We start from the raw sequence: 25,890 nt of genomic DNA, 5'->3' as shown, positions 1-25,890 counted from the left end.
GGGGAGCAACTCATGCTACTCACCCAACTCGCATATAACTCTTCCGACCAACAGGTGGCGCTGTGCGTCAGAACGACCACGCTGACGTCATCAATATAACCCGGAAAAAGATTGTGTTCCGTAGCTGCGTTTGTGTTGATACTGGTGTTTTCACATTAATCCGATTTAAGACCGGTTTATGTGTTTTTCTTTAGTTTTGTTTTATTATATTTCTTCGAAATGGCTGGAACAGCACTGAAAAGACTCATGGCTGAATATAAACGTGAGTGCCTTTTGTTTTTAACCAATCGTGATTGTTATGTGTTCCGTGCTGTAGGCTATTTAATACGATACGCCAAATTGATTTAATCTGAAAAGTTATTAAAAGCTCCTTTGTGGTCGATGACAGTGTTTTTATTCGATGTTTTCAGGTCCTGTAAAAAAAATACATGACATCTGAAAGTAAAACTCAGACGTGGCGTTGACTTTTAGGGGATAGGAATGTAGTGGAAAATAAAATGCATTTAATTAATCACCCAGCGAAAAAAGCAGACTGTTGACTGTATATCCATCACACGGTGGAGTGTATTGAAATGTGACCCCCCCTCCCCCTACATTACAGATAATAGGTAAATTAATCACATATATAATAATACATAATTAATCTGTTCATTTAGGTTACTGCAGCAACATTCACAGTGTTTTAAATCATTTGACGTATGCGATCGTATGTTATTATTGGATTAGGTTCCATTCTATGAGTTTGTTTACCATTGGGTTTACTATTTATACGTTTACATGTTACTGCGTTTTGTATCTAATCTAAGGTTTATAAATGTGTAATGTATTACCAGTATATAATGCAGTCTTACTTTACTTTGTTATACGAAGGTAGTGAGTGATGCAATTATATCACATATCTAGCAAAATACTATAGTTATGTATTTGTCGTGCATTTTGTTTTCTTCTAAGATTGAATTGCCGTTTTATTACATACTACTTGAATTCTCAGAGACAAGTACAAACAAAATAAGTTAAACGGTTCTCTAGAAGCTGGTTATTATGAAACGTCATTATACCCAAAATAGATTATGCTGCTCAGACGTGCAACTGGAGAATACACGTCATCAGATGTGTAATTATGTCAATTTTTAGATCAGTCTCAAAACATTCACTGGGTTGTACTGAACGAGTATTGACAAGTAAACCGTTATTTAAATATATTATTAGTTGGTTGCAATTTCCCCTAAGCTAAAACAAACATAAACTGCAATACAGACGCTTTTCTCCAGGTGGAGCAATTGTATTGCATTCAAATCTGCAAAAACTACCACACCTTGAGTTGGAAAAGGTCCCACTGTGATTGAAATAAGGCATGTGTCATGGACAACTTGAACCTTTGCTAAATGTAACAGTTGTTGTATTTGAGCTGCTTTAATTTTCATCCCCGGGATATTGCTATTTTAATTTCAGCTTCTAGTTGGTTCTGTAATACCTTTTCCACATTAAGAAAAAGAACCCACACAGAACAATATATTTAAAGTAAATGGGCCATCTTACTCTAATATACTGGGACCATATTCATTTTCTTTGTTGCATAATAGTAGCAGCAGCAGTAATAATATAAATGAGTTGGAGGCCTGATATATGTATTTTATTTGTAATTTTTGTGCTAAATTCTTGACTGTGAGAAACAAAAGCAGGTGTTTCTCTTGTAATCCTATGTGTCACCTCATATATGGCATTCTGTTGTTCTGTGGTCATACATCGCACCTCTTATTATAAGACATGTCGATTCTGTTGTAAAGGAATCTGCGCAGTCGTCATTGATAGTGGTCAGACTGTTCTTTTCTTTCCTGCATGTGATGTGCAAAGAGAATGTCAAACTATTAATCATTCCCCGGGCTCGCAAGTTCCATTAATCATAAACTGCTCCCGAAAAATGTCTCTTTGTTGATGACATTTGGAGCTGAAATTAAATAGTTAGTTGCTTGTCTCATACAATGGCTGTGGTCATATGAGACTATATTGTGAATATCTGTTTATCACCTGTATTGTACATGTCTGTGTGTTTCTCTGAAAACCAGTGTGACAGGTGATAAGGGCAATAGTGTTCTGGTAATTCATGCATGGAACGTACAATCTCATTTGACAGTTTTAATTGAGATAAAGGATAATTTTAAATGCATTCATTAAATCACTAAAATATTTGTTTTAGAACTGTTAGAAAGATGTAGGATAAACACTCCAATTCAGTCAGATTAACTGTATAGTATTAATCATTAAGCGCATTATGATGGGTTGTATGTTTTGTGCTCTCCATGAATTAAACAGACATAAAATACACTATCAAGTGGGGTTTGTGATGTTTTGATAATAAAATGGGTACAAAGACCTTAAACAGGGCCTGGTCTTAGTTATTCTTACTCCTGTGTTAAATGTGTAATAAAATATTGTTTCTTTCCAGAGCTGACCCTCAATCCACCAGAAGGGATTGTGGCAGGTAGGAGTTTTTTCACTTCGCATTTGTTATTTTAGGATTGGTGCTGTACTATTAGAAGTGCTTTATTTGGAAAATGCTGAGACTTGGAGTCCCTAAATGCACTCCTTTGCTCTTTTTTTGGTAAATGTGTATCATCTATCAAGGGACAATATGGGAGTTTGTGTTCCTGTTTTATGATGTGAATGAGGCCAGAATCCCTGGGGAGGCAATGCAACCCCATTCTTGATATCAGATATGCATGTATCATTCCCTGTCTTTGAGTTTCTATCTTTTATATTAGTAAACAAGATGGCTTGTGTGTACTGTGTTAGTGTTTTATGGGCAGCACATTTAAAACCCATAATGGTAAATAAACATAATAGAGATAAAGTGTCAAATATAGAAAATGTATTATCTTCAGTAGCTTCGAACTGCTGCACTGAAAAGTCATGAGTTGCTCCTTTAACAACAGCATGCCTTTGTCTTTTGCTTCTTCACAGGTCCTGTTAATGAAGAGAATTTCTTTGAATGGGAGGCTTTGATCATGTAAGTATTAACTTTTAACTTGTCTTCATTTGTTCATCGTCATTCTTTTATACAATATCCAATTTTTTTTAAAAAAAAGTCCTTTGCTGTATCATAAATGCAATACATCCTTTACTATGTAATGCATTTTGTCTTCTGTAGGTTATGACAGGTTATTATTACAAAATACTTAAATCCCCTTTTGATCACTCTTAATATTAATTTATTAATGATCACACAATTATTAACCTGTAAATGGACACTTTTTATATATTTGATTTAGGATGAGTTCAATTAGATCTCTTTCTGTTGGTCACAAATGTGAAGGTTGCTTTACAAGGTACAGTATCTTCAAAAGCCAACATTTTGTTGCTATTGTATTTTCTCTGAATGATTTATATAACAGTTTTGCATATGCTCATTTGCAAATCAATTTCAGAGCTGTGCACATATACCAGTTAACCATATATCTTTGTGCACATAATGTAGGAATTCCCCCTGTAGCTCATCTGAAGGATTTGGTTTTATAATACGTTTTGTTTGAAGCTCTGATCCTGTCATAAAAAGCTCAGCAGCCACAGTTTCATGTATAGTCTGTACTGTAGCAAGCCACGCTGTCTTGTATAATTTTTGTAATCATTTGACAGTTGTGTGCAGTAATTACATAAACTATTAGCCATTAGCCTGTGTGTATGGCTAAAGACTTGTTTGTGCAGATACAGCTGAACTCCTATCATTGAGTAATTATCCTGTTTTCTTTTGGTGAGAAGAAAGGTAAAACTAAAATGAAAGAGTTGATCTGATGCTCCCACACCTCTGTTAACCAGAATGTTTAAGCTTTATATATTTTGTTTTGATGCTGCTAGTACAGCTGTTATACACAATTGAAGACAGATTGTGCAGTAAGGGCAGGTGGTTAAAACGCTATTTGACCTCACGGAGTAATATGACTGCATTACAGAATTCCTTTGATTTCCACGATAAGATCTTTGTGCCTTTCTGAGGGTATTGTCTGAAGAGTTTAGGGATCAGAGAGACCCGACCTTTGTATCTATGACTACAATTTCCGAATTAATTGGCAGCTACGCAGTGTAGCAGGGGGTGTTGGGTATGTGACACAAGTCAGAGTCAAAATTCATAGTGTGAATAAATTCAGTGGATAAATATAATAAAGGCGTAACTATTATTCAGTAATCTATACAGTTGAGCAAAAATAGAGTACAGCAGATGCAGAAGAGTCGGGAGAAAAGTCAAGGCACTGTCAAGAGGCCAGCAGGAGCAGAGTGTGTGAAGGTGCAGAGATTGCACTGGGCAGAGTGATGGAGTGGTAGACAAAGATGAGAATCTCCTTTATATCTCTCTTCATATTTATTACATCCTTTACATATGTCTGATTCAGTGCTCGGATTTTGATTTCTGACGATATTTACTTTTTTGTTAGCATGCAAAACAGACATTTTCTAGCATGGATTCCTCAAATCTCTCCCTTTCAGAGAAATTGTGTCAAATATGCACTGAAGGCAGGATTTTTACATTTTACATAATAAACTTAACATAAATTTTCAACATAAATAACAACCACAAATCAAACATTGTAAAAATAAATTACACACACAGAGAAATGTGCATGTTCTATGCATTAGAGCAAATAATAAGATAGTGTTAAGAGCTGGCTTGGCTTATATTAGCATTTTACACGCGTCAGGTTCTCAGGTTCACAAGTCCTGCTCAGCGCTCAATACTGCCGATCACACAGTGGCAGGTTATAGTGCAGGCGGCACAGCACATATATGTTTTAATTGTATTTAAAAATGCCCTCACAAGAGTAACTTATTTAATATGTATGTTAAATGTATTGCAATATAAATCTTAGCCAACACACAATGTAGGATTTGAAATAGTTTTATAAATCCCATGTGTAGTTTCAGTTTTATCCAACATTGTCTGAGAGATACGTTTTTCACTAATTTTCATTAGAAGTTTTCCTGTGATCTGAGCTTGCTTGTCATTTGGAGACAGTTTTTGTTTGCTGATATCAACATCTTCAGCGAACATTTACTATTTTTCTTTATTTTAATTCCTATTGTGAGTTTTGAAAAGTGATTTAATAACGTTTCAGTAAAAATGCCCATATATGTTATAGTATATACGTTAATCTTCAGACATGACAAAAATAAACAATCAAAACCATGGATACTCAAATGCAGCACAGCCTTCAAAAACACTTTTTTTGGTTATGAGGTTGTTAGTAAAACACATGTTTATTGGTCTAGGAGACCTGTGTTTCTCAGTGGGTGTGTGTTTGTTTCACCACGGTGCTCAGTAGTGCGTGCGGCACCGCCGCACAGTGAAGTCGGAAGCTTCCAGTGAGAATTAAGGCACCATAACAATGTTAAACAATAATGGTAAATAATTATAATAACTGTAAAACCAAATAAACATATTTTTAGTTATTGTCTGAAGTCTCACAAAAGATTTTATGGTAATTTGAAAAAAATATTTAGTTTGACAAAATATATCGGTGGAATATGTGCCTCACACACCAAACCACTATTTTAATATGCACTCCTTCATTTCCCCGTGCTTTTGCAGTTTTTAAATTATTACATAATTTAAAATTATTACTTTACATATATCATAACTTATTAATTTTGTTACTGCCATGTAATTTACAGTAATGGTTCTACTTGATATGTGAGCAGTTTGTTCTAACATCTAATAAGTTTGTGGTACGTACAAACTTGGCTCTTTTTGTTTGTGTTCTGTAAGTTTAGTCCACATTTTTGGTAGATATCTTCTCACACTTCTGCTTCTATTAGTAAAGGCACACTCATTGTGGTTGCTTGTGCTCCAGATCTGAACAGAACTATTTACATGGTGATTTAAATTACTTGAAATGTCACAGGCAGTGAATGGCAAGTTTGCAAATACATTCACTGGATTTCTTCGAGAGACTTCTTTCTAAAGTAGTTCTGTAATGTAGCTGTAGAACTGAATTAGATCTACCGTTGTTGGAAATCAAATCAAAAATTCTCCTAAATTATATGTTTTCTGACAAACATAATTGTTTTTGAATTATGCATTTGTTGTGAGCTTAAATCTGAAACCTTAACACTCAAGCTGAAAATTATGAAATGTTAAAAAATCCAAAGTAAAGTGACAGAACCAAAAAAGATTAATATGCCTTAGACTTTGGTGTTTGTGAACTTCACAAGACTCAAGTACTCCAGTTTTAGTCCAGTATGTTAGTTCATCATGCTGGAGGAAGCTGAATGGCCAGGATTTCATATTCCAAGATGAAAGTATCTCTAAACACAGAAAAAAAACTGCTGAACTATTATTTAAAATGTTGAATTGTCTGGTGGTTTTGCAGCAAATCACTGTTGTCTGCAGTACTTTGTTCACTGTGAGTAGATAGTGTGAGTTCAACTGTGAATGAATGGTTTCCAGACATAAGGTAATGTCAGGGCAGAGTTATCTGTAATTGAGCATACTCTGCTAGCCTGCAATTTGTATTTTTAAGCCTTTCCTTATCTGTGGCTGGAAAAGGTACCAGCAAAGCACAGTAAAATGCCAGTAATGGCAAAGGACATGCCAACACATTCCTGAAGAATTAATCCCTGAAATTTACAGAGCATGGAAAGATTCTTAACTCTGTAAATCTTTTAAGTACTTACAGCATTTAGTAGCTGTAAAGATTTGTATGTCCCACATAGAGACAAGAATATGAACATTGTGTAGTGGAATTAGCTTTTTAATTACATTACAGATGGGGGCTTAGCCTATACTACTGTGGAAGTGAACTCTGCCAATTCTTCATGTTTGAAAGCTTTGTTATTAAAGTTCATTGCTTTTGTGCAGTGCAGTTATTTGTTTGAGTAAAATAAGTGAAAATAAGAGATGTTCAAAAGTGGGAGGGGTTAATAAATACTCACAATGTTAGTTACGTAGTATAGTATTTTAAAGCATTCTCGTCAACAACTGTGATGAAATCATGTTCAATATAGACATTTTCTGCTGAAAATCCAAGACATGTAATAACGTATTCTGTCTAGATACCTTGGTGGCTCTGTGCAGTGAGTCTTGCACAAAGCTGATTTTGGATATTGCTAAACTCTTTTCATTGATGCCCTCATTAACTTATAACCTTTTTGACCAGTGGTTCCCTACCCTGTTCTCGGAGGACCACTGTGCCTGCTGGTTTGCACTCCAGCCCCACTGTTGGCTGCTTACCTGAACTTACCATGTGTTCTCCAAGACGTGGTTTGGTATCACTGTTTTAAAAGACCCTTTGGATAATGGGTGTATTTTCCAGCCTACTCTGTACAATTACTTGTGCTTTTGTGGTAGCTACTACTTTTTTCACATTAGTTTGTTATTGTTATAATTAAAATCTGTTTAGCCCACTGGCTAAAGTAATGCAGCTGACACAACTCATTAAAAGCCCAACAGTGTGGTAGCAATGTTCAGTCTATAGCAGACAATGCACAAAAATAATGTATGTAGAGATTTTCGCCTGCTTTAAAGCCACTGATTCATCATTTGAAGCTGATTTGTGTAAGTGCAGATTGTTTCCAGTCAAAACAAGGAAGGCAGTTAATGGTTTCCTGTCCTGTTGAAACATGGTTTGAGGCTGTTAAGGAAATTAGATGGCGGTGATGGACCAAATAATCTTGTTAATGATTAATATCAACTGCTGTAGCAGAGGTGATCTGGGAGTGGAAAATAAACAGCACCCCATTTGCCTGTTAAATGTGTACAAAGCAGAATCCCATAAAGTTCTTGACTGGCAATGTGGATTTTATCAGAAGGACAAAGGAATCGATTAATTTGCTTTGTGTCCTAGTTGTTTCAGGTTACTCATACCTTATAAACTGTGGTTAGACTTTAAAAGGTAATGTTTAGCAGTTTTAAGCCTGTTCATTTTTCAACATAACATGGAAAAAAACCTAAACCTCTAAGTACCAAAAGTGTTCAATATAGATGCAGATGTATAACACAGCACTGGTAACTCTTCAGGCTTTCAATGTGTGTTCCCTTGTTTGCATATCTTTAACTAATTGTGTAAATCACGCTTATGAGTCAGAGCCACAGTGTAATACCTATGTTATTGATCCTGACAAGCCATTCTTAATCAATGAATCCAGGTCACAATCACATTTTGTGGGTACTTCTTAAGCCCACACATGCAGTAAAAAGGTGGTGGCTGCCTCTTTCTTTTTGATCATGTTCATTTTGTCAAACGTCTTTTAAGTACAGTACGTTCATGAAAGGAAACTTTTCCAGCTCCCTTTGGAGAGTGCTCTGTAGTGTGCATCGTGTTGTCATCAGTGTTAGTCATTGTTAAGTGGATGTTTATCCTCCGCACTTAAGACAAAGACGTCCCCAAATCTAAGCGGAAGGTTTGGTAAATAACCTTTGAACCAGTCGCTACATGTGCTCGATAAACTAGAGAGTTATTTGGAAGCTCTTGATGCCTTTTTGTCTTAATCATTTAATATATCATTTAACATTGCTTCTTGTGCTATTTGATCTATTTTTTTTTTCTCATCATGGATTCCATTGAGTTTTGTTTTGGTTTTCTCGAGAGACGCTGCTGTAGCCTTTAGCTGTCATTTTGACCAGCCCACCTCCACCCTCAGTGCATCTATCCATACCAGATCTTCCAAGATTGTATAATTGCATTGAAATGGCACGAAAACAACAACCAAGATATCATAAAGGATACATTAAGTCTTAGAAAAGTCTTTATAAACTTGGTGATATTAATGCCCAGCTTGGTTAGTCACAAAGAACTCAAACAGTCAGAAAGGAAACCTGGATGTGCAACAAAGAAGTTATGGAAATACTTAGATACAAATAAAAGACGGAGAGGAAAAAACTATGCAATTCTGGAGACAACTTGGTGAAAGTAATGAAATATGGGTCTGGATATTTTGTGCAGAAACAGCCATTAATTTACAGCTCTTAATTGCGCACTTTTATATTTTTTGTTTATCTTTGTCTTTCCTTTACGTATACTTTTAAACAATAGCCCTTGTATTCAACAATAGCTCTTGTATTCAATCATGGATTAAAGATGTTACAAAAGTTTATACCATCAAATCTCTTTAGGGAGCATTTCAACACAGGCTTATTTCAGTCTCAGACCCTTCTTCCACACTGTATTTCTTATTGTCTGTTATTTGAACAAAGTAGACTCTTTAAACTGTTGTTTGGAAACATTTGAAACAGCTGGATTACCTGGGTGTGGAATATGTATGTGTGTAACTTGATGCTTGAAACCATACTCCTAATCAACCTTTTTATTTTTTTAAGTTTTGAAAATGCTTCAGCTTGCTGGATAGTACAGGTGTCATTCTGTTTTCAGGGCTTTTGTCATTTTAATAAGCCCAGAAGGAATGCTTAAGAATTGGAGAAAACATCGAGAAACCTTAGAACATCTGTTCTTTAATAATAATAATACAAAATGAAGTAAAATACCTGAACTGATGCCTCTTCGCAATTTGATTTTGATAGATTAAGATGTGGGCTTGAGCTGGGACAAAAGTGAAATAGATAGCTGAGGCACAGAGAAGGAACTGCTTGTTATTTCTACTAAATGTATAACAACCTTTACCAGAGATGACAGCTACTTTTAAGTATGCCATTTTATTTTGAGGTAGATTTTTCTATTTTATTTTAGAGTTTATATTATTCATATTATCTGAGAGATAATATTTGGTAAAAATTGATACTTTTTGTTTTTTCAGTTTATTGAAATCCAACAGAAAAGGGCCTTTAATTTGTTTTTGCAACCCTTTTCTAAATTATATTAGAAATACAGGCTCGCCTGAATCGTTTAACTCCAAAGTGGAAGCAAAATTGTTTGAGGCTATTGAGGTTTGTTCTGGAACACCTTAAAACATAAGAATATTGTTCTAGAATTAGATGAGATATTAAATTGCCCGAGTTGTAATGCTTGTTGTATTAAGGTCGTCTAGCTTGGAAAAACAGGACAGTGACTACAGACTATGACCCACAACAAACGCTTGACATGGTGTAATTGTGGTTAACCTGTACCAAAAACCAAAAAACCTGGTATGTGAATGGGAGTCATTTTGCAAGTTTGTGACACCTGTGACCATGGGGCAGCTGTGAGGCAACAGCAGAGCCAAGATGTTGAAGGGAGTTGGAGTGAGGAAGAGGCACATGTCTCCGGGTCCTCCAGTGGGCGTAGTCAGGCAGGCCGTGAAGGAGATGTCCATCAGAGCATCCAGGCACGTAGTACAGTGATCAAACGTAGCTCTGGGCCGGGGGTACTACGTGCCATCATGCAGTGAAGGATAATTTAAATATCTCAATAGGTTTATAAGTATATAACACAGTATTAAAGATTAGAAGCCAACCGATACACAGGTTTTTTGGGTCCCATACCGATAATTGTGAAGCAAAATTTTCCAATAACCAATATACACTCACCTAAAGGATTATTAGGAACACCTGTTCAATTTCTCATTAATGCAATTACCTAACCAACCAATCACATGGCAGTTGCTTCAATGCATTTAGGGGTGTGGTCCTGGTCAAGACAATCTCCTGAACTCCAAACTGAATGTCTGAATGGGAAAGAAAGGTGATTTAAGCAATTTTGAGCGTGGCATGGTTGTTGGTGCCAGACGGGCCGGTCTGAGTATTTCACAATCTGCTCAGTTACTGGGATTTTCACGCACAACCATTTCTAGGGTTTACAAAGAATGGTGTGAAAAGGGAAAAACATCCAGTATGCGGCAGTCCTGTGGGCGAAAATGCCTTGTTGATGCTAGAGGTCAGAGGAGAATGGGCCGACTGATTCAAGCTGGTAGAAGAGCAACTTTGACTGAAATAACCACTCGTTACAACCGAGGTATGCAGCAAAGCATTTGTGAAGCCACAACACGTACAACCTTGAGGCGGATGGGCTACAACAGCAGAAGACCCCACCGGGTACCACTCATCTCCACTACAAATAGGAAAAAGAGGCTACAATTTGCACAAGCTCACCAAAATTGGACAGTTGAAGACTGGAAAAATGTTGCCTGGTCTGATGAGTCTCGATTTCTGTTGAGACATTCAGATGGTAGAGTCAGAATTTGGCGTAAACAGAATGAGAACATGGATCCATCATGCCTTGTTACCACTGTGCAGGCTGGTGGTGGTGGTGTAATGGTGTGGGGGACGTTTTCTTGGCACACTTTAGGCCCCTTAGTGCCAATTGGGCATCGTTTAAATGCCACGGCCTACCTGAGCATTGTTTCTGACCATGTCCATCCCTTTATGACCACCATGTACCCATCCTCTGATGGCTACTTCCAGCAGGATAATGCACCATGTCACAAAGGTCGAATCATTTCAAATTGGTTTCTTGAACATGACAATGAGTTCACTGTACTAAACTGGCCCCCACAGTCACCAGATCTCAACCCAATAGAGCATCTTTGGGATGTGGTGGAACGGGAGCTTCGTGCCCTGGATGTGCATCCCACAAATTTCCATCAACTGCAAGATGCTATCCTATCAATATGGGCCAACATTTCTAAAGAATGCTTTCAGCACCTTGTTGAATCAATGCCACGTAGAATTAAGGCAGTTCTGAAGGCGAAAGGGGGTCAAACACAGTATTAGTATGGTGTTCCTAATAATCCTTTAGGTGAGTGTATCTGCTGATAATCTATAGACCTGTTCTAGCATGGATTCCTCAGATTTGACTCTCAAAGAGAAATTGTGACAAAGATATGCACTGAAGCCAGAATTTTGTACTTTGTTAAAATGAATTATCATAAATAACAACAACAAATCAAACATTGCAAAAATTATATAAATTAAAATAAGGGAAAAATATAGAAAATATGCATGTTCTATACATTCAAACAAAGAACCAGGTATATGAACAATTTCACACTCATGGAAAAATATGCATGTTCTATACATTAGAACAAAGAAGTGCTGGCCTATCTCATATTAGCATTTTACACGCGTCAGGCTCTCTCAGGTTCACAAGCACTCAGTCCTCAATACTACTGATCCAAAAGGGGCAGATTATAGTGCAATAAATAAATATATTGTGTATACTTTCAATTTTATCAAACATTGTCTGAGAGGTCTTTTTTTTTTTTTCTTCCACTGTGATCTGTGTTTTTGCTTTATAATGTCCAGTCAACATCTTAAGCAAGCGTTTACTGTAATTTCTTTATTTACTGTAATTTCCCGAGAGAGGTTAATTTGTGGCCTGCAGTTTTTGAAGAGTTCCAATAACATCAACTGTAGGTTCACTCAATGAGTACATCTAAAAAGCACACAGCAGACAGTGAAAAGAGTCTGTGATGGAACAGATAATTTTTGCTTAGTTCTACTTGGAAAAGATAATGCAAAGCCAACTTGTGTGTTAAGCACACAAACCGTAGCAGTCTGCAAAATGACAAATGTTCGTCGACATTTTGAAACAAAGCATGGCAGCTCTAACAAACTTCCCTCCTCAGTCAAACACACTCAAAGATAAAATAGAAAGCTTATTTTCTTTATGCCACAACTGTATCCTTGTGATCCATAAAACCGCTTCTATCCAGGAAAATGCAAGCGCAGCATCCCTTTGTGTTGATTGGCATCTTGCAAAAAACCTTTCACTGAAACTGAAATCGTGTGCTATCGATATGTTGGAAGAAGTGCTAGATCATGATGAAAATGGATTACCAGGATTTATAAAATAGTTATTCATCTACTGGTTTACATAACATGCCTGATAAAAAACATAAAAAAATAAAATAATAAATAAATTGAATCCTCCTCCAGAGCTCAATGCCATGTCAATGTTTGTTGTTTGTTTATACAAGTTACTCATACTGTTAATGGAACCTGTAGTGATATTTAACAATATATTTTTCATAATGGTTCGATCACCTCTTAAAGTGCTCTTAACCAAATGTAATGCTTTATCATCCAGCTCCCCTGAAGAATGGGTTAAAGGATGCTGATTTTTAGTTTCCTGGCCCTTCAGTTTTGATTCAGACACCTGGGTGACTGATCTGGAAAAAATAAGCCTGCTTTTAAGGCAGGTATATCCCTGCAACACTCCATAAAAGGCAAGGTTAATTTCATTATTCGTAGTTTCAGGGTCTATGGATATTGCCAAGACCATTTCCATCCATGAAAGACTGTATTTACTTTTGTGTGGCTTTTTTAAAAATATTTTAAGGTTTGTATATACAGATTATGTGAGATCAATATCAAAAGTACCGTATAGACTTCTGCCTTTGATAGTTGAAGTAAAGGATCTCTAATATTTATTGCCAACCATCATTAGAGTACTTTACAGTAAAGATAATGTATCCCCTTCATGGATGTGGCAATGAGTTCTAAAGCTGTAAAAAGAACAGAAAAACAACAATTTGATGATTACTTTTCATTTAATTAGTTTACTGCCTGAAACCTTTGGAAAGGCTGCCATAGCTCATGGATAGGGTGCCTATGAGTATAGTAGTATAATATAAAGTAACGGTCATTTCAAGAAATCATGAGATGCTATTGCCCATGTGAGTTACATTTTATCTGTGATATATCATTCAAGTATTGTGAACCGGTGGATGCTTCTTTCAAGTAGGGAATTGCCTTCAAATACGTGGCTAGTGAACCAATCCCCGGACTAGCTGACACAGCCCTAATGGTAACTGCTTTTCGTGCCACTATAATCTCCCTGTTGGTTTTGCTGACATGTCACGTCCTATTGTGCTTTTTTCTCCCTCATACCTTGAGATGTTGTTTTCATTGCTTGTCCTTCACTTAGTTACAAGACCCACATAATACACACCATGATTTCAATGTAATTCTTTTCTGTTTACCGGACTAAAGTTTATTATAAAAGTTTATTGCATTTAAAGAAGAGGAAAAAAGTAATATTGCTGAAGCCCTAAGAAAACATACAGTTATGACTCATTTGTGTATTCGTGTTGAGACCAGATGTTCAGAGCTTTGTGCTCATACAGCAGTTTGTCCTCTGCTCTGCGTGTGTTCAGCACACAGTTAACGCACAAATTCTTTGTTTAATTGAATACCTTTTAAAGGACCCAAACAGAGTTTCTTACTAAGTGTGTGGTATTCTTTAATATAGCTTTGACATCAATGCATGCAACACCCCTAGCTGAGTAACTTGTTTGCTGACAGTTTATGGATTGGTTATTGAGGTCAAAGTTGTTGCTGCTATTTTCAGAGCTAGTGCCTATTTTTTATTAATAATTTTCCGGGGTTAAGAATGAACCCATCAGTTTCTCTGGAATTTCCTGTTGGGAGAAAAAACTCCACTCTTTGCAGAGGTAGCAGGTTATTTTTAGTCTTTAGGAATGCTTTAGTGATTTGATGAGATTACAGACATGCTTCTCTGTAGTTATTTTGTCTTTAAAATGTTCTTGTGCCCTACAATACTATGCCAGACTAAAAGCTTTCTTGTATTAAAGCAAAAATAATATTTGTGTAGATTTAGAGCAATAATTCAGATTGGTTTATGTTTAAATTATATATTTAGATTCCCTGGCTTCAGTAGGCTCTGTATGTAGAAGATATTGAACATAAACCTTTCTTTATGGCTGTAGGGCATCTTTTTGTTTATTTTGTAAAACAATTGTTTGGACTTTGCAAGGCTCACCTTAACATGTAACAGTATTTGTATGTAAATGCTGGGTGCCAGGCAAGGATTAACCCTTACCAATATAAGTTTTAATTTATCTTGTGAAGTACAAATAATTACAGGGACTCGGCAGCAAACCTAGATCTTTACCCACTGAACCCCAACACCAGAGAAATAAATAGGATTATAGAGAGGAAAACAGCAATAGAAATAGACATTTACCATTTTAATTACTTCCCCACCAGTTTTTCGTTATTAGTTTCTTCTTCCCGACATATAACACAGTTTCACAATTACTACTCTGATACACCCGCTTCCCCATATCAGTTTACATTGATGATCACAACAAATTTCCGTCTATCTAAAATCCATAAACATTACACTGAATCACTAATCATCACACAGACGGTAATAAGTTAATATAATATACACAGTCGCATAAATACATATAAATACCTTTTCAGTATATAACACCTTTCAGAAATGGACTGTTGTACCATCCGGTAAAAGTGCAAATGCATTATGTAAAGTGCATACGTTCTTCACCCTGCATAGCAATAGGGCAGTGATACATCAAAAAGAAACAAAACTGGGGAGCAAAACAAAAACGCACAAACAGTAAGAAAACAAGCTGGCAGACAGACAAATACAAGAAAAGGTTAGTAGCAGCAGGAGCAAGTGACTTATTGCTTAAAGTTCATTAGCAGCCCAATCTTGAAGCCCATTGAAAATGCACATTGGATGAAAACAGTTTCCGTGGAAGAGGCAGCAGTTGCTCTTATTAGTGTAGAACAAAAAACACATTAGTCCCGCAGCAGATCTTTCACATTAAAAATTGTCCCAAATAGAAAAAAAAAAAAAAAGAAACAATTCACGAATAAACCCGATCTCCTCCTTGCAAGTCCTAATAGCTATATAATCAAGCTTCCAGTCACTAATTATCGAAGAACAACAAAAAAACTCCATTGCCAAAACACTAAACAGTCCCAAGTTATTCGAAAAGGAACAAAAAATAACCAAATAAACTCCCAAACCCGATCGCAGTCTTCCTCGGTCTCGTTGTCTTTTCAGTGTCAACTCGCTCTAGTGCCTCTAGCCCTTGCTTAAGTCCACGAAAACAGCACCGAATCCCGTAACTCAACCCCTCACAGGATTTCGGCAACAGGTCATTTTTTTTTCTCCTCCGGATAGTCTTGCTGTTTTAATACATAACAAAGTTCAAACAAAACGCATTCTCTCCCATGCCCCGATTCTTTCCCGCTGCATCCAATTCAAACTCCCCTTCTCCCCCTATCAAAGGTTTTGTGCAATATTAGCAGCTGACGTTTTCACATTGAGCATCAGCGGAGAGCCTATACGGCACAAACGGAACCTAGCTGTTCAAGGGAATTAGTAATACATTTATCCCTGTCTTAATTTCTCATCAAGAAACCCTGGAGTACTTTCCAATAAGCCTGTCTTTCCACACTGCTGTTCTCTCCGAGTCTTTCATACATGCTGTTTTGAGCATTCATTTTGAAAAGCTCTCTTATGTCTAAATAACACATTGTTTGCCCGGTGGGTCCAGACATTCCCAAAAGGTGGTACCTTGGAGTTTCCTTGGTGTGCCACAGACCGTATAGCAAGCAGCAACAGTTATCTGGTGTGTGCTCTGGTTTGTGTGGATACAGTAGTATTTTTGAAATCACAATCAATGGGAGCTGTCTAGGTTTGGCACGGATAACTGTTGGCATGAGATAAGATGAGTGTGGGGAGATATTGGTGGTGGACAATAAAAAAACAAACAAACAAAATGAGGCAGACATAGAAAACTAACACCTTGTATATTATTTGCTTTGGTTATGGGAAAAGCCATTGAAATTTGTCAGATCACTGTCAATTTAAGGGTAGGGAAATGTCTTCTATTCATTTTTATTTTCTTCCCTTTGGTTTTGTGTTTGCACTAATAGAGATCAATACAAGACTTAATTTCTTGGCTATGCCCTTGAATTAAGAGGGTAGGCCTGGGTATTAAAAGCCCTAACCTACTTTACAGTAGATGTGACCTTACATTACCTTCTGACCTGAATGAAGCAGCTATGCCCTGGTTGACCAGATCAATCTACTGCTGGTTGAAGGCCTCCCCAAGATTTGCTTTGATCTAATGCTTCTCTTTTCCGATGTCACGCCTGCAGAGTTTACCATTTAATCTTCCCATCTTTTATATGGTGGTCTTCTAGGTCTTTATTTCTCTGTAAATATAGAAATTGAATCCACAGTTCCATTTGTGAAGTGTTTGCTTGCATACAATTTTTTTTTCTTCCCCTAAACGTTTATCATATACAGCACATCACAGGGATGAATCGAGTTCTGCCAAGGATTCTTCACCCTCTAAAATACACTACCACCTACAATAGCTGTGCTTTTTCTTTGTTGTTGTTTTCAGGGGCCCTGAAGATACTTGCTTCGAAGGAGGGGTTTTTCCGGCAATCTTGAGTTTTCCATCAGACTACCCCCTCAGTCCTCCGAAGATGAGATTCACCTGTGAAATGTTCCACCCGAACAGTAAGCTTGGCCATTTTACTTTTGTTCTCCTTCAATCAAAAACATAATTTTTTAAATGTAGTTTAGTTTTGCAAGATCACCCCCCCCACCAAAAAAATAAAAAAAAACAAAAATAGAATATTAAGAAACCATTCCAAATCTGAGTGGTGACTTCCATTTCTGAATGCAGTTTGCCACACATTTGTCTGTACTTTTGTAATCTGGACACAGAGATCCATGTGTAAGTAATATTATATAATTTTTTGCATGCATTTTCAGTCCTAATCCTGTCCTGATGCCATCTAATTGTTCAGACTAGTGATAATGCATTATTTCCACAAGGATGAAAGATCGCTTTCATGATTATAGGAAAATTATTGCAGGAGCCCACATCAAGACTTTTATAGGATATTGACACACATTAAAGCAGCGGGTAATAATAGAGGTGGCAAGTGCATTCCAAACTTTGTAACTTTTTTTTTTCTCTCCCTCCTTTATCCTAATGATGGTGCTATTTGATACGTGCTGGCGGTAATTACAGTATCACCCCTTGCGCAACTTCAGCTCACTCTTCAATTTATCAGTTCTACATGTTTTGAAACCTGTCCTCGGCCATCTACAAAGAGCCAGGAACCCGTCTAGAAACGTGCCATCCAGTGCTCGGCTGCCTGAAAAGATAAACCCTGCAACTGGCTTCTCTGTGTGTATCAGTAAGACTGTGTCATTGTAGGAAGATTTAATTGCATACATTATTTAATTTCTTTTAAAAAGCTTCCATTTAGGAATATTCTCTGAGGATTTTTTTTAAGCATTCAAATGACAAAATATAGGCCTATATAGAGGTGTTTGAATGGTTCAACTGATAGAAATCTCAACTGAGAACAGGTGTAGCCCTATAGTCCATCTCTGGTTATAATCTGGACTGAGATGTTCTTTGTACGAAGAAATTTGTATTATTTTGGTATATCACTGATTGTGTTATGAAATTGAAGACTTTTAAACTAAACTCCTAAATAGAATCTCTTAAGCATTTTTTTCTAGTTTTGTCTGAAAAAACATTTAAGACTTTAAATGGCTGAAAGAGATCCTGGTGAAAGTGCCCCTGGTGTGAGGATTGTGGGAAATGTTCTGGATCCATGGGCAGATCTAGACAGGACTGCCTCATGGAAGGCCCAAAGGGACACGTTTTCATCTCTTCTAAGCAAAGTTGCCTTTGATATCTGTTCTGTCTGAGGTCGTTAATAATTTCTGGAAAGGGGGAAAATGACATTTGAATTGCCGAAAGGATCCCCTTGATCCTTTAAAGCATATCCTTGATACTATGCAAGGAAATAGTTTATTTACCGGTTTTGTTTGTTATTGATCCCACAAAGATGGCGAATGCATTGTGTATTTTGGAAATGGAAATGAAGAAGGTTTTCAGTTCAGTTTAAATTCAAAAGAAGACGACAACTCCCGTACAGTGTTTTGCAAATATCAAACATATATCAGTATCATCATAATAAATAGTTAACGTCTCTGTCAATAACAAAACCTCCCTCACATTCCAAAATTCAACAGGAAACAATTCAGATGACAATCTTAATTATGACTTGGATAGTAATGATAGTAATCCAAAATCAAACTTAACAGGTGAGGCTGATGGGACTTAATTACCAATCATCTCATAGAAAATCTACAAACCTATAACAATGCAACATACATTTTAAGGTCATTACCGTTACATAGAGATCGCCTTTATATAGAAAACCGAAGTGCAGCTAATCAATCAATCTCAGAAGGAACCACTGCAAGCTTGCATGACATCTTTATCAATGATTTCCACCGAACACTTACAGCAGGACCAAATAGCACATTTCAGCACCATTGGCACTATGGAAACTATACTCTTTACAATGAATATAATATATATTGTGCAAGAAAAAGTGCAGCAAGTCAATTTCCAGTAATCACCTCGCCACATTACCTACAAACAAAGCAATTACAGCTTCACTAAGATCTCAATCTATAATTAAGAATACAAATAAATGTTTCACTTTTCAGGTCTTAGTCATGTTTAGATATGCTTTGACTTCAATAGGTTGGTTTTATTTAAAATTAATAAATCATATTTTCATCTTGACATAATCTCTGCTTTAGCATTAGCTTTATAATGTCTGTATTCTTAAAATAAAAGAAAAGTGCCACTGCCATTCCAAGAATAATGTCTATATAAGGTAACCGACCTGTCAGTGTCATGATCTTTCTCTGGTTTCTTTTTACCAATTTCTATTTAAATAAGTGATGAATAGATAGTTTTAGCACTTCTTGTGCAATGTGTGTTTTTGTTAAACAGAAAAGATTTCTACTGCCTTTTATTATGTATTCCAGAAATGAAGCTCGGAGTCAGCCTGTAATATTGAATCAGACCATTGTAGGTCAGTCATCTCAAGGAGAGATTGGTTTTGTTGATAAACAGTTCCTGTCATTAAAGCCCCAAGTATCACTTTTCAGTCTGCTTTTTCTTAGATGTCAGCCTGCATTCATGCTGGAAACCTGTACGGCATGTGTAACGGGTTTAATTTGAACTCTTAAGCCTGCACAAAAGCAGCACTTTCCTACAGTCTCTTCCAGACTTATGTCCCAAGGCATATAGTTACAGCCAAATGTGTTTAAAATTGCTATCCCTGTCAGCACACGGAATTCGTGTTTAGTGGTTCTAGGTGGAATTCATAGCTGGTGTGGGGCAGATTAAAGTTAATTGTCAGGTGTCTAGGTAAATAATGGAAATTAAGCCACACTATTGGTTTCTGTATGCACATCTTGTATTGTTCTTCTGGCACAGATCCAGGAATGTCCCTGTAAGAGAAGGTGTTTAAACAATGCCATGACTTGGGTGTTCACCCTGTAAAAGGGACTGCAGTGACATAGGTACGGCATAGGTTAAACTGCTATTGTGTCATTTCTGCGAAGAAGGTGCTTACTACCGACAACTACGGCATCAAAGGTTCATTGAGCGGAGATTAGTTTAAATCCTTGACCTTTCCTCGCTCACTGTCTGTCTGTCTGACAGGTTTTAAAAACAAGTTTCTCAAATAAGTCAGCGATAAGGTTACTCCCTTTGCTATGCGCTTGTGAAATGAATTTCCTGTATTATTTCGGTCTCGTAGAAGAAATGCCCGATGTGGGCTAAATGATGCATGGCCTCATTAGCCACTTAATGGATCTGAGCCTTTGACTGTCTCTGAGGCTGAGGAAATATAATATTCCCAGTCAAAAGAGTATGTAAGCAACAGTAATAAGTTAAGCTGAAGGCCATAACTTATTTGCACAAGAGCTTTGTGGGTTTATGTTTGGTGGTTATAATGAGGTTAATAGATTTATCAAATATAGGACACCTTTCATCTGATGTCCAATTGATTGTACATGAGGAAAAGGACACTCGCTGTGCTTTTATTGTTGTTCTTGTTGGTTTTCTATTGAGAGAAGAGCTGAGGTTAGCTTTTGATCTTTCACATGCACTTAGTGAGGAGGATTTGTCTGGCATTACACATCACTGAAATTGTTGAGAAAGCATAGCAGTACTAAATAAAAAATAATTGACCAGTTTAATAGAAATTACCATTCTGCTTGAAGCCGATCAGAACAATACTATGTGACATTTACAGTAAGTCTTTGTATAGTGAATGGCTGCAGGCTCCAATAAGAGGAGGTAATGGTTTCACTTCATGAGACTATAACATTGTGAAGACCTGCCAAGGACTGATCCCAGCCACAGCCCGACTCTGTGTGGAGGCCTGCGGTTATTTGGAACGGTAACGTTTTCTCTCTGTCAGCGTGTTGGAGCACTGCGGTGTAAGAACGGTGTGTGCTTAAGGAAATGATCCTGATAAACAACTTCCTGTTTAGAGTGTTATCAGCAAGCTGGGTATGACAGAGACAAGAAATGAAGGAGTTATCTGATGGCAAAACAGTTTCCTATCCAGTCAGAAACGGGGGATAAAATCATTGCTTTTTCATTAGGTCCAATATAGCAACACACTTACTGTGATGGTATAGAAATTATTTTCCTCAATATCTTCGCCAGTAAGACGTGCTTTAAACAACAAGCTAATGGATAACCATGCATGTACCAAAATGATACCCATAGCTTTATAAAACTATTCAGTGCAATCTGATCAATATGTGCGACTACAGTCAATCTTAATTAAGGGGTTGTAGATTTCAACCCCCCCGATAATTTCTTAACAATGTCTGTTAGATAAGTTCAGTTGAGGTCCATTAGACAACAGGCAGACGGAAGACGAATACTAATGACACTGTCCAATCTGCTCAGTGGTGTAAGAATTGGATTCCTGAACTAGTAGAACAAATTGAAAAAACTAACTTAATTATGCTAAAGATGCTGTGTAATTGAATGGAAAATTATTCAAACTCAAATCGGAGCTGAAATGCTTTTGTAAATCATTTGTGACTAAAAAATGACCCTTATCTATATCGGTTAGATTAAACCACAGCAGCCCAATCAGTGCTTAGAAAACAGGCACAGCTGCAGATAAAACTCACCCTAACTTGTATTGCCAGCATTTAGAGAAAGTTTACTTTGCGATCACAGGCTAATTATGGTGCAATGTGGACTGTTACAGACTAAATCACAACTGCAGAGGATACAAAAATATTAAAGGAATATGTATAGGTGTTGAAAAAGTGCTTGTACTCATTTGAGCATGTCCTTGACTCAAGTCTACTCTTTTGGCAAAAGATCAGTGCATTTTCATCAGGTGTCAATGTTGAATCAGAGTTTTTCTCCGCCTGTTCTTTACCCCAGTCTACCCTGATGGGCGGGTGTGTATCTCCATCCTGCACGCTCCTGGAGACGATCCCATGGGCTATGAGAGCAGCGCTGAGCGGTGGAGTCCAGTCCAGAGTGTGGAGAAGATCCTGCTCTCTGTGGTCAGCATGCTGGCTGGTGAGTGTGCTCCTCAAGACAGCCTCACAGGGCAGGGACTTTCAAATGCAATCTTCCAATACAATCTTCTGGTACTGTGTCTCTTAAATTCCGCCAGAACCTTCATTACATTGAAGAATTACCAAAAGGTACTTAAATACATTAACATCCAGCAATGAAGCAGTTAAAGTTCCAAATTACATGTCATGTGATGAGGTCTATTGACAGTCATATATTCCAGGCTGCTCCTCTGAGGTTTTACCCTCTGTATATCTCTGTGTTTACTCTTGTGTTTACTCTTGTATTTACAGAGCCCAATGACGAGAGTGGAGCCAACGTAGATGCATCCAAGATGTGGCGTGAAGACCGAGACCAGTTCTGCAGAATTGCTCAACAGATCGTGCGCAAATCCCTGGGCCTATAATACTCCCTGCATTTCAACTTAACGGACCCTGAAAGATTTAATTTTTTCTTTGTTACAAAGACGTTTCTGGACACTGAAGAACAGAAGGTGAAGAAGTGGCCACTCCCCCCCCATTCCCCCTCTCACACTCCCTTGGACTCTTTGCTGTATGTTATCCACTTCTTTACTTTTCCTGTAGGGTCTGATTTGGAGAGCCCTGACAGTGTTCGTGAAGATCAATAGATTCTGAATCCTTGGTTTGTCCTGTATTACTGCTTTCCCTCTGCCGTTACGACATTTTATTATTCTAGTTTTCTTGTGATCCGTGATATAGGAAGACGTGCTTGGATAATCTTTTACACACAACCGCTCACATAAACATGAGCATGATTGTTTTTTTTGTATTATGATTATTTTATCTATATAGGAAGGTCTAAATGACACCCACTGGGTTTAGGTGCTGCAGAGAAAAACAACAGACGTCTGACAAAAGCCTACATACCCACCAGTGTTATTTAATACAGAACCGTCTGGAACAGTGCTTTTGTATTAAGCTGACCATATCACTGGAAATCAGCAGTCTCTCTTTGGATGTTCAGTCCAGCATTTCTCTCTTTTGGTTTTTGCACAAAGGGCTTTCTTTTGTATGGCTACACAATTGCCTAATGCTCTATGAAGTGTAGAAATCAATTTCACTGTAGGGATGTAAAAGAGAGACCTATCTGGTTACAACTTTCAATCAACAATAATATAAAATCACATTTTGAAAAGGTGGTAGTGTTAAAATGTAGCTAAATAAAATAATACAGATAGATATATGTAATAAAGCTGATTTATTGTGATTCAAGTCAAATTCAACCACCTGGACTTGAATGAACTGAATAAAACCAAATTAATTTTGATAAAAATAAGAAAATTGAAGTAGATCAAAATATTGAAGAAGTAATTCAAGCAGATGCAAATCCTTTGGAAGAAATCAAAAGAGTGAAAATCGGAGGAGTACATTGGGACGAAACAGCTGCCACTGAAACCAAATCTACCTATTTACCTGAAGAGGAAAGTATTTAATCAATGCATACAATCAGTGCTCATTAATGAGTGTGAGACCTGGCCACTAATCGCAAAAATTACATAGAGACTGCGGACAACACAAAGAAGCATTGAAAGATGGATGCTTGGAATAATGAGCAGAGACAAATAAACAAATGAATTTGAGAATAAACAAACCTATGTTACATCATTGAAAGTGAAAATGTTAAAATGGCAATGGGCCGGACACACTGCAAGAAGATCAGACCAAAGATGGACAAAAGAAGGGATCCCAAGAGATGAAAAAAGATCTAGAAAGACGAACACATAACAGAGGGGAAGGTGAAATAGGATTTGCTGGTGTGACCTGGAAAGAGACTCTGTAGTTCGAAACAACTGGAAATACCTGGCTGATGATGATGATGATGATGATATAGTATAATATATATGTTTAGTAAATAGAAATGAGAAAAAATTCTGATGGTTTTGAGAGAAAATCATCAGAATACTTGTATTTTTCTGAAATATTGTAGTTACATATTTTAATAGACTTTGTGCTGGCTTAATTTGAAATATTTAATTTAGAGCACACTAGCTGACATAATTAACATGATCTTTGGTGAAATTTAAAATACAAAAAATATAGAATTTGCTTTTTGGTTATTTTTTATTTCCTTATTTAATGGATGCTGTTCGAGCAGCAGTGCATTGTGGATCATCACATTCTCATAAGTGTTTTTCAAGCAGCAGGGTAAGATTTTAGATGAAGTGCCCTTACCCGAGAACAATTTCCTCTTAAATGTTAAAGTAAAGTTAATTACATTTCCTTATTATGAAATTCAGATTCAGGCCTGCGAACATAATTGTAATTGCAGACGTGTGTGCATTCATTAGCTGAATTCATGTTGAGATGATTAAAATCCTTTGTCATGTCAAATTAATTGGTTCCAGATTCATGCAATTCTCTAGAGAAAGTTATTAAATTGATAACACATTAACTACAAATCTTGCTTAGTAGTGATTCTAACACTAGATTTGAAATCATCTCTGGTTTCCTTCCTAATAATCTGGCCTTGCAAGCAGCTAAAGAGCGCATCTCAGTGGGAATGTTTAGCTGCCAAATATAAGGGGATCTTATTGCAAAAAAGACAGTTACATTACTCAAATATTAACTCCAGTCTCCCTTGGTCCATAAGCTATGGCCCCTCGAGCTTAGAATAGGGTATTTAACAAGGCATATTGTAATAATATATATATATATATATATATATATAAATAATTTTACTGGTTTGCAACTTTGTTTCACTGCAGCTATAAAAATAGAAACCCTGAAAGAACTGAACGAATTTGGGCAATAAGATCCAAAACAAATACATTTATAACTGGATTTTTTTTTTTTTTCTGATGCAGATAAGGATTTGTAAGCTTTTTTTGGTAGATCTTTTTTTTTTTCTCTTTGAATATTTTGGAGGTTATCTTGATTGTTTTCTGAGGATTCAACCATGATTGCTGATGTATGCCTGTGTTTCATAAAACAAACCCAGCAGTGGATAGATAAAAGACATCCCTGCTGTTCTGTTCTGATGTGATAAGATGTCCTATCTCAAACTCCCGTTTACAGCCTGACTATCACTGTGCTGTTTCAGCTTACCAGTCATGTGAGACTCCAGACTCAAGACAAGGTTTCTCAAGACGAGGTAAAGTGGTTCTGGAAACTCTAATGCTACATACCAGGGTAGTGACACCGTAGTAAAATATTTAGGGTGAAAGGGCCCATGCATTATCCTAACAGTCGACAATCTCCTAGGCCTAGAACTCTTTTTATTTTTTATGCCCAGTCATTGTAAACCATATGTCTCTGCCCTGCCTCGAAATTCGTAGTACGGCCTCAAAATTGGACTCTATTATAATATTTCTATAGGCTACACTTTGGACATTGGGGAAAAAGGCACTACATTGCAAGAAACGCATTAGAACTGTTAACAGCCTTTACTTCTGTTGAGTTGGTGGTATGATGGTCATTCAGACTTCATGTTTAAATGCTCCTTATATTATGTGACTTTATTATTTTGAATTTGGACAATCTTGGAGAACTGTTTTTTGAATATTTTCCAAGACCGTAATGAATCTGAGGTTACACAGAAAAGCTATGCAATAAAGTGGCTATAAAAAACAACTGCTGGTATTTGTAGATTCATACACATTTCAAGGTTTCCAATCATTTATTTAACGTAGAAGGCTTCTATTAGGGTTTGAATTTGAATGCTTACATATCTTTGTACTTTGACAGACTTGTTGCACACTATATCGGAACAACAACTACTGTGCTCTGTTAAAAACATGAAGCAATACAAATAAATATATGCCCCCTTTCTTTTATTGTTTGT

General features: G+C 36.8%; 1 protein-coding gene across 1 annotated transcript; it reads left to right on the top strand.

The window, feature by feature from the left end:
• The first annotated feature begins 94 nt into the window (after window positions 1-94).
• ube2g2 (ubiquitin-conjugating enzyme E2G 2 (UBC7 homolog, yeast)) lies at window positions 95-25,882 on the top strand. The gene is made up of 6 exons (XM_066687382.1): window positions 95-262; window positions 2,447-2,482; window positions 2,962-3,007; window positions 17,047-17,165; window positions 21,952-22,092; window positions 22,383-25,882. The coding sequence occupies exons 1-6, from the start codon at window positions 220-222 to the stop codon at window positions 22,493-22,495; spliced, it is 498 nt and encodes a 165-aa protein (XP_066543479.1). The 5' UTR covers window positions 95-219; the 3' UTR covers window positions 22,496-25,882.
• The last annotated feature ends 8 nt before the right edge of the window (window positions 25,883-25,890 follow it).

The sequence above is a fragment of the Amia ocellicauda genome, chromosome 16, assembly GCF_036373705.1.
Source record: "Amia ocellicauda isolate fAmiCal2 chromosome 16, fAmiCal2.hap1, whole genome shotgun sequence".
Lineage (NCBI taxonomy): Eukaryota > Metazoa > Chordata > Actinopteri > Amiiformes > Amiidae > Amia > Amia ocellicauda.
The sequence above is the reverse complement of the archived record's forward strand: the minus strand, read 5'-3'. Positions and strand labels throughout refer to the sequence as shown.

Coding starts and splice junctions, on each gene's coding strand:
- ube2g2 (XM_066687382.1), top strand. CDS start 220: ATGGCTGGAACAGCACTGAAAAGACTCATGGCTGAATATAAAC. Junction 263..2,446: donor ACTCATGGCTGAATATAAAC/GTGAGTGCCTTT, acceptor GTTTCTTTCCAG/AGCTGACCCTCAATCCACCA. Junction 17,166..21,951: donor TGAAATGTTCCACCCGAACA/GTAAGCTTGGCC, acceptor TCTTTACCCCAG/TCTACCCTGATGGGCGGGTG.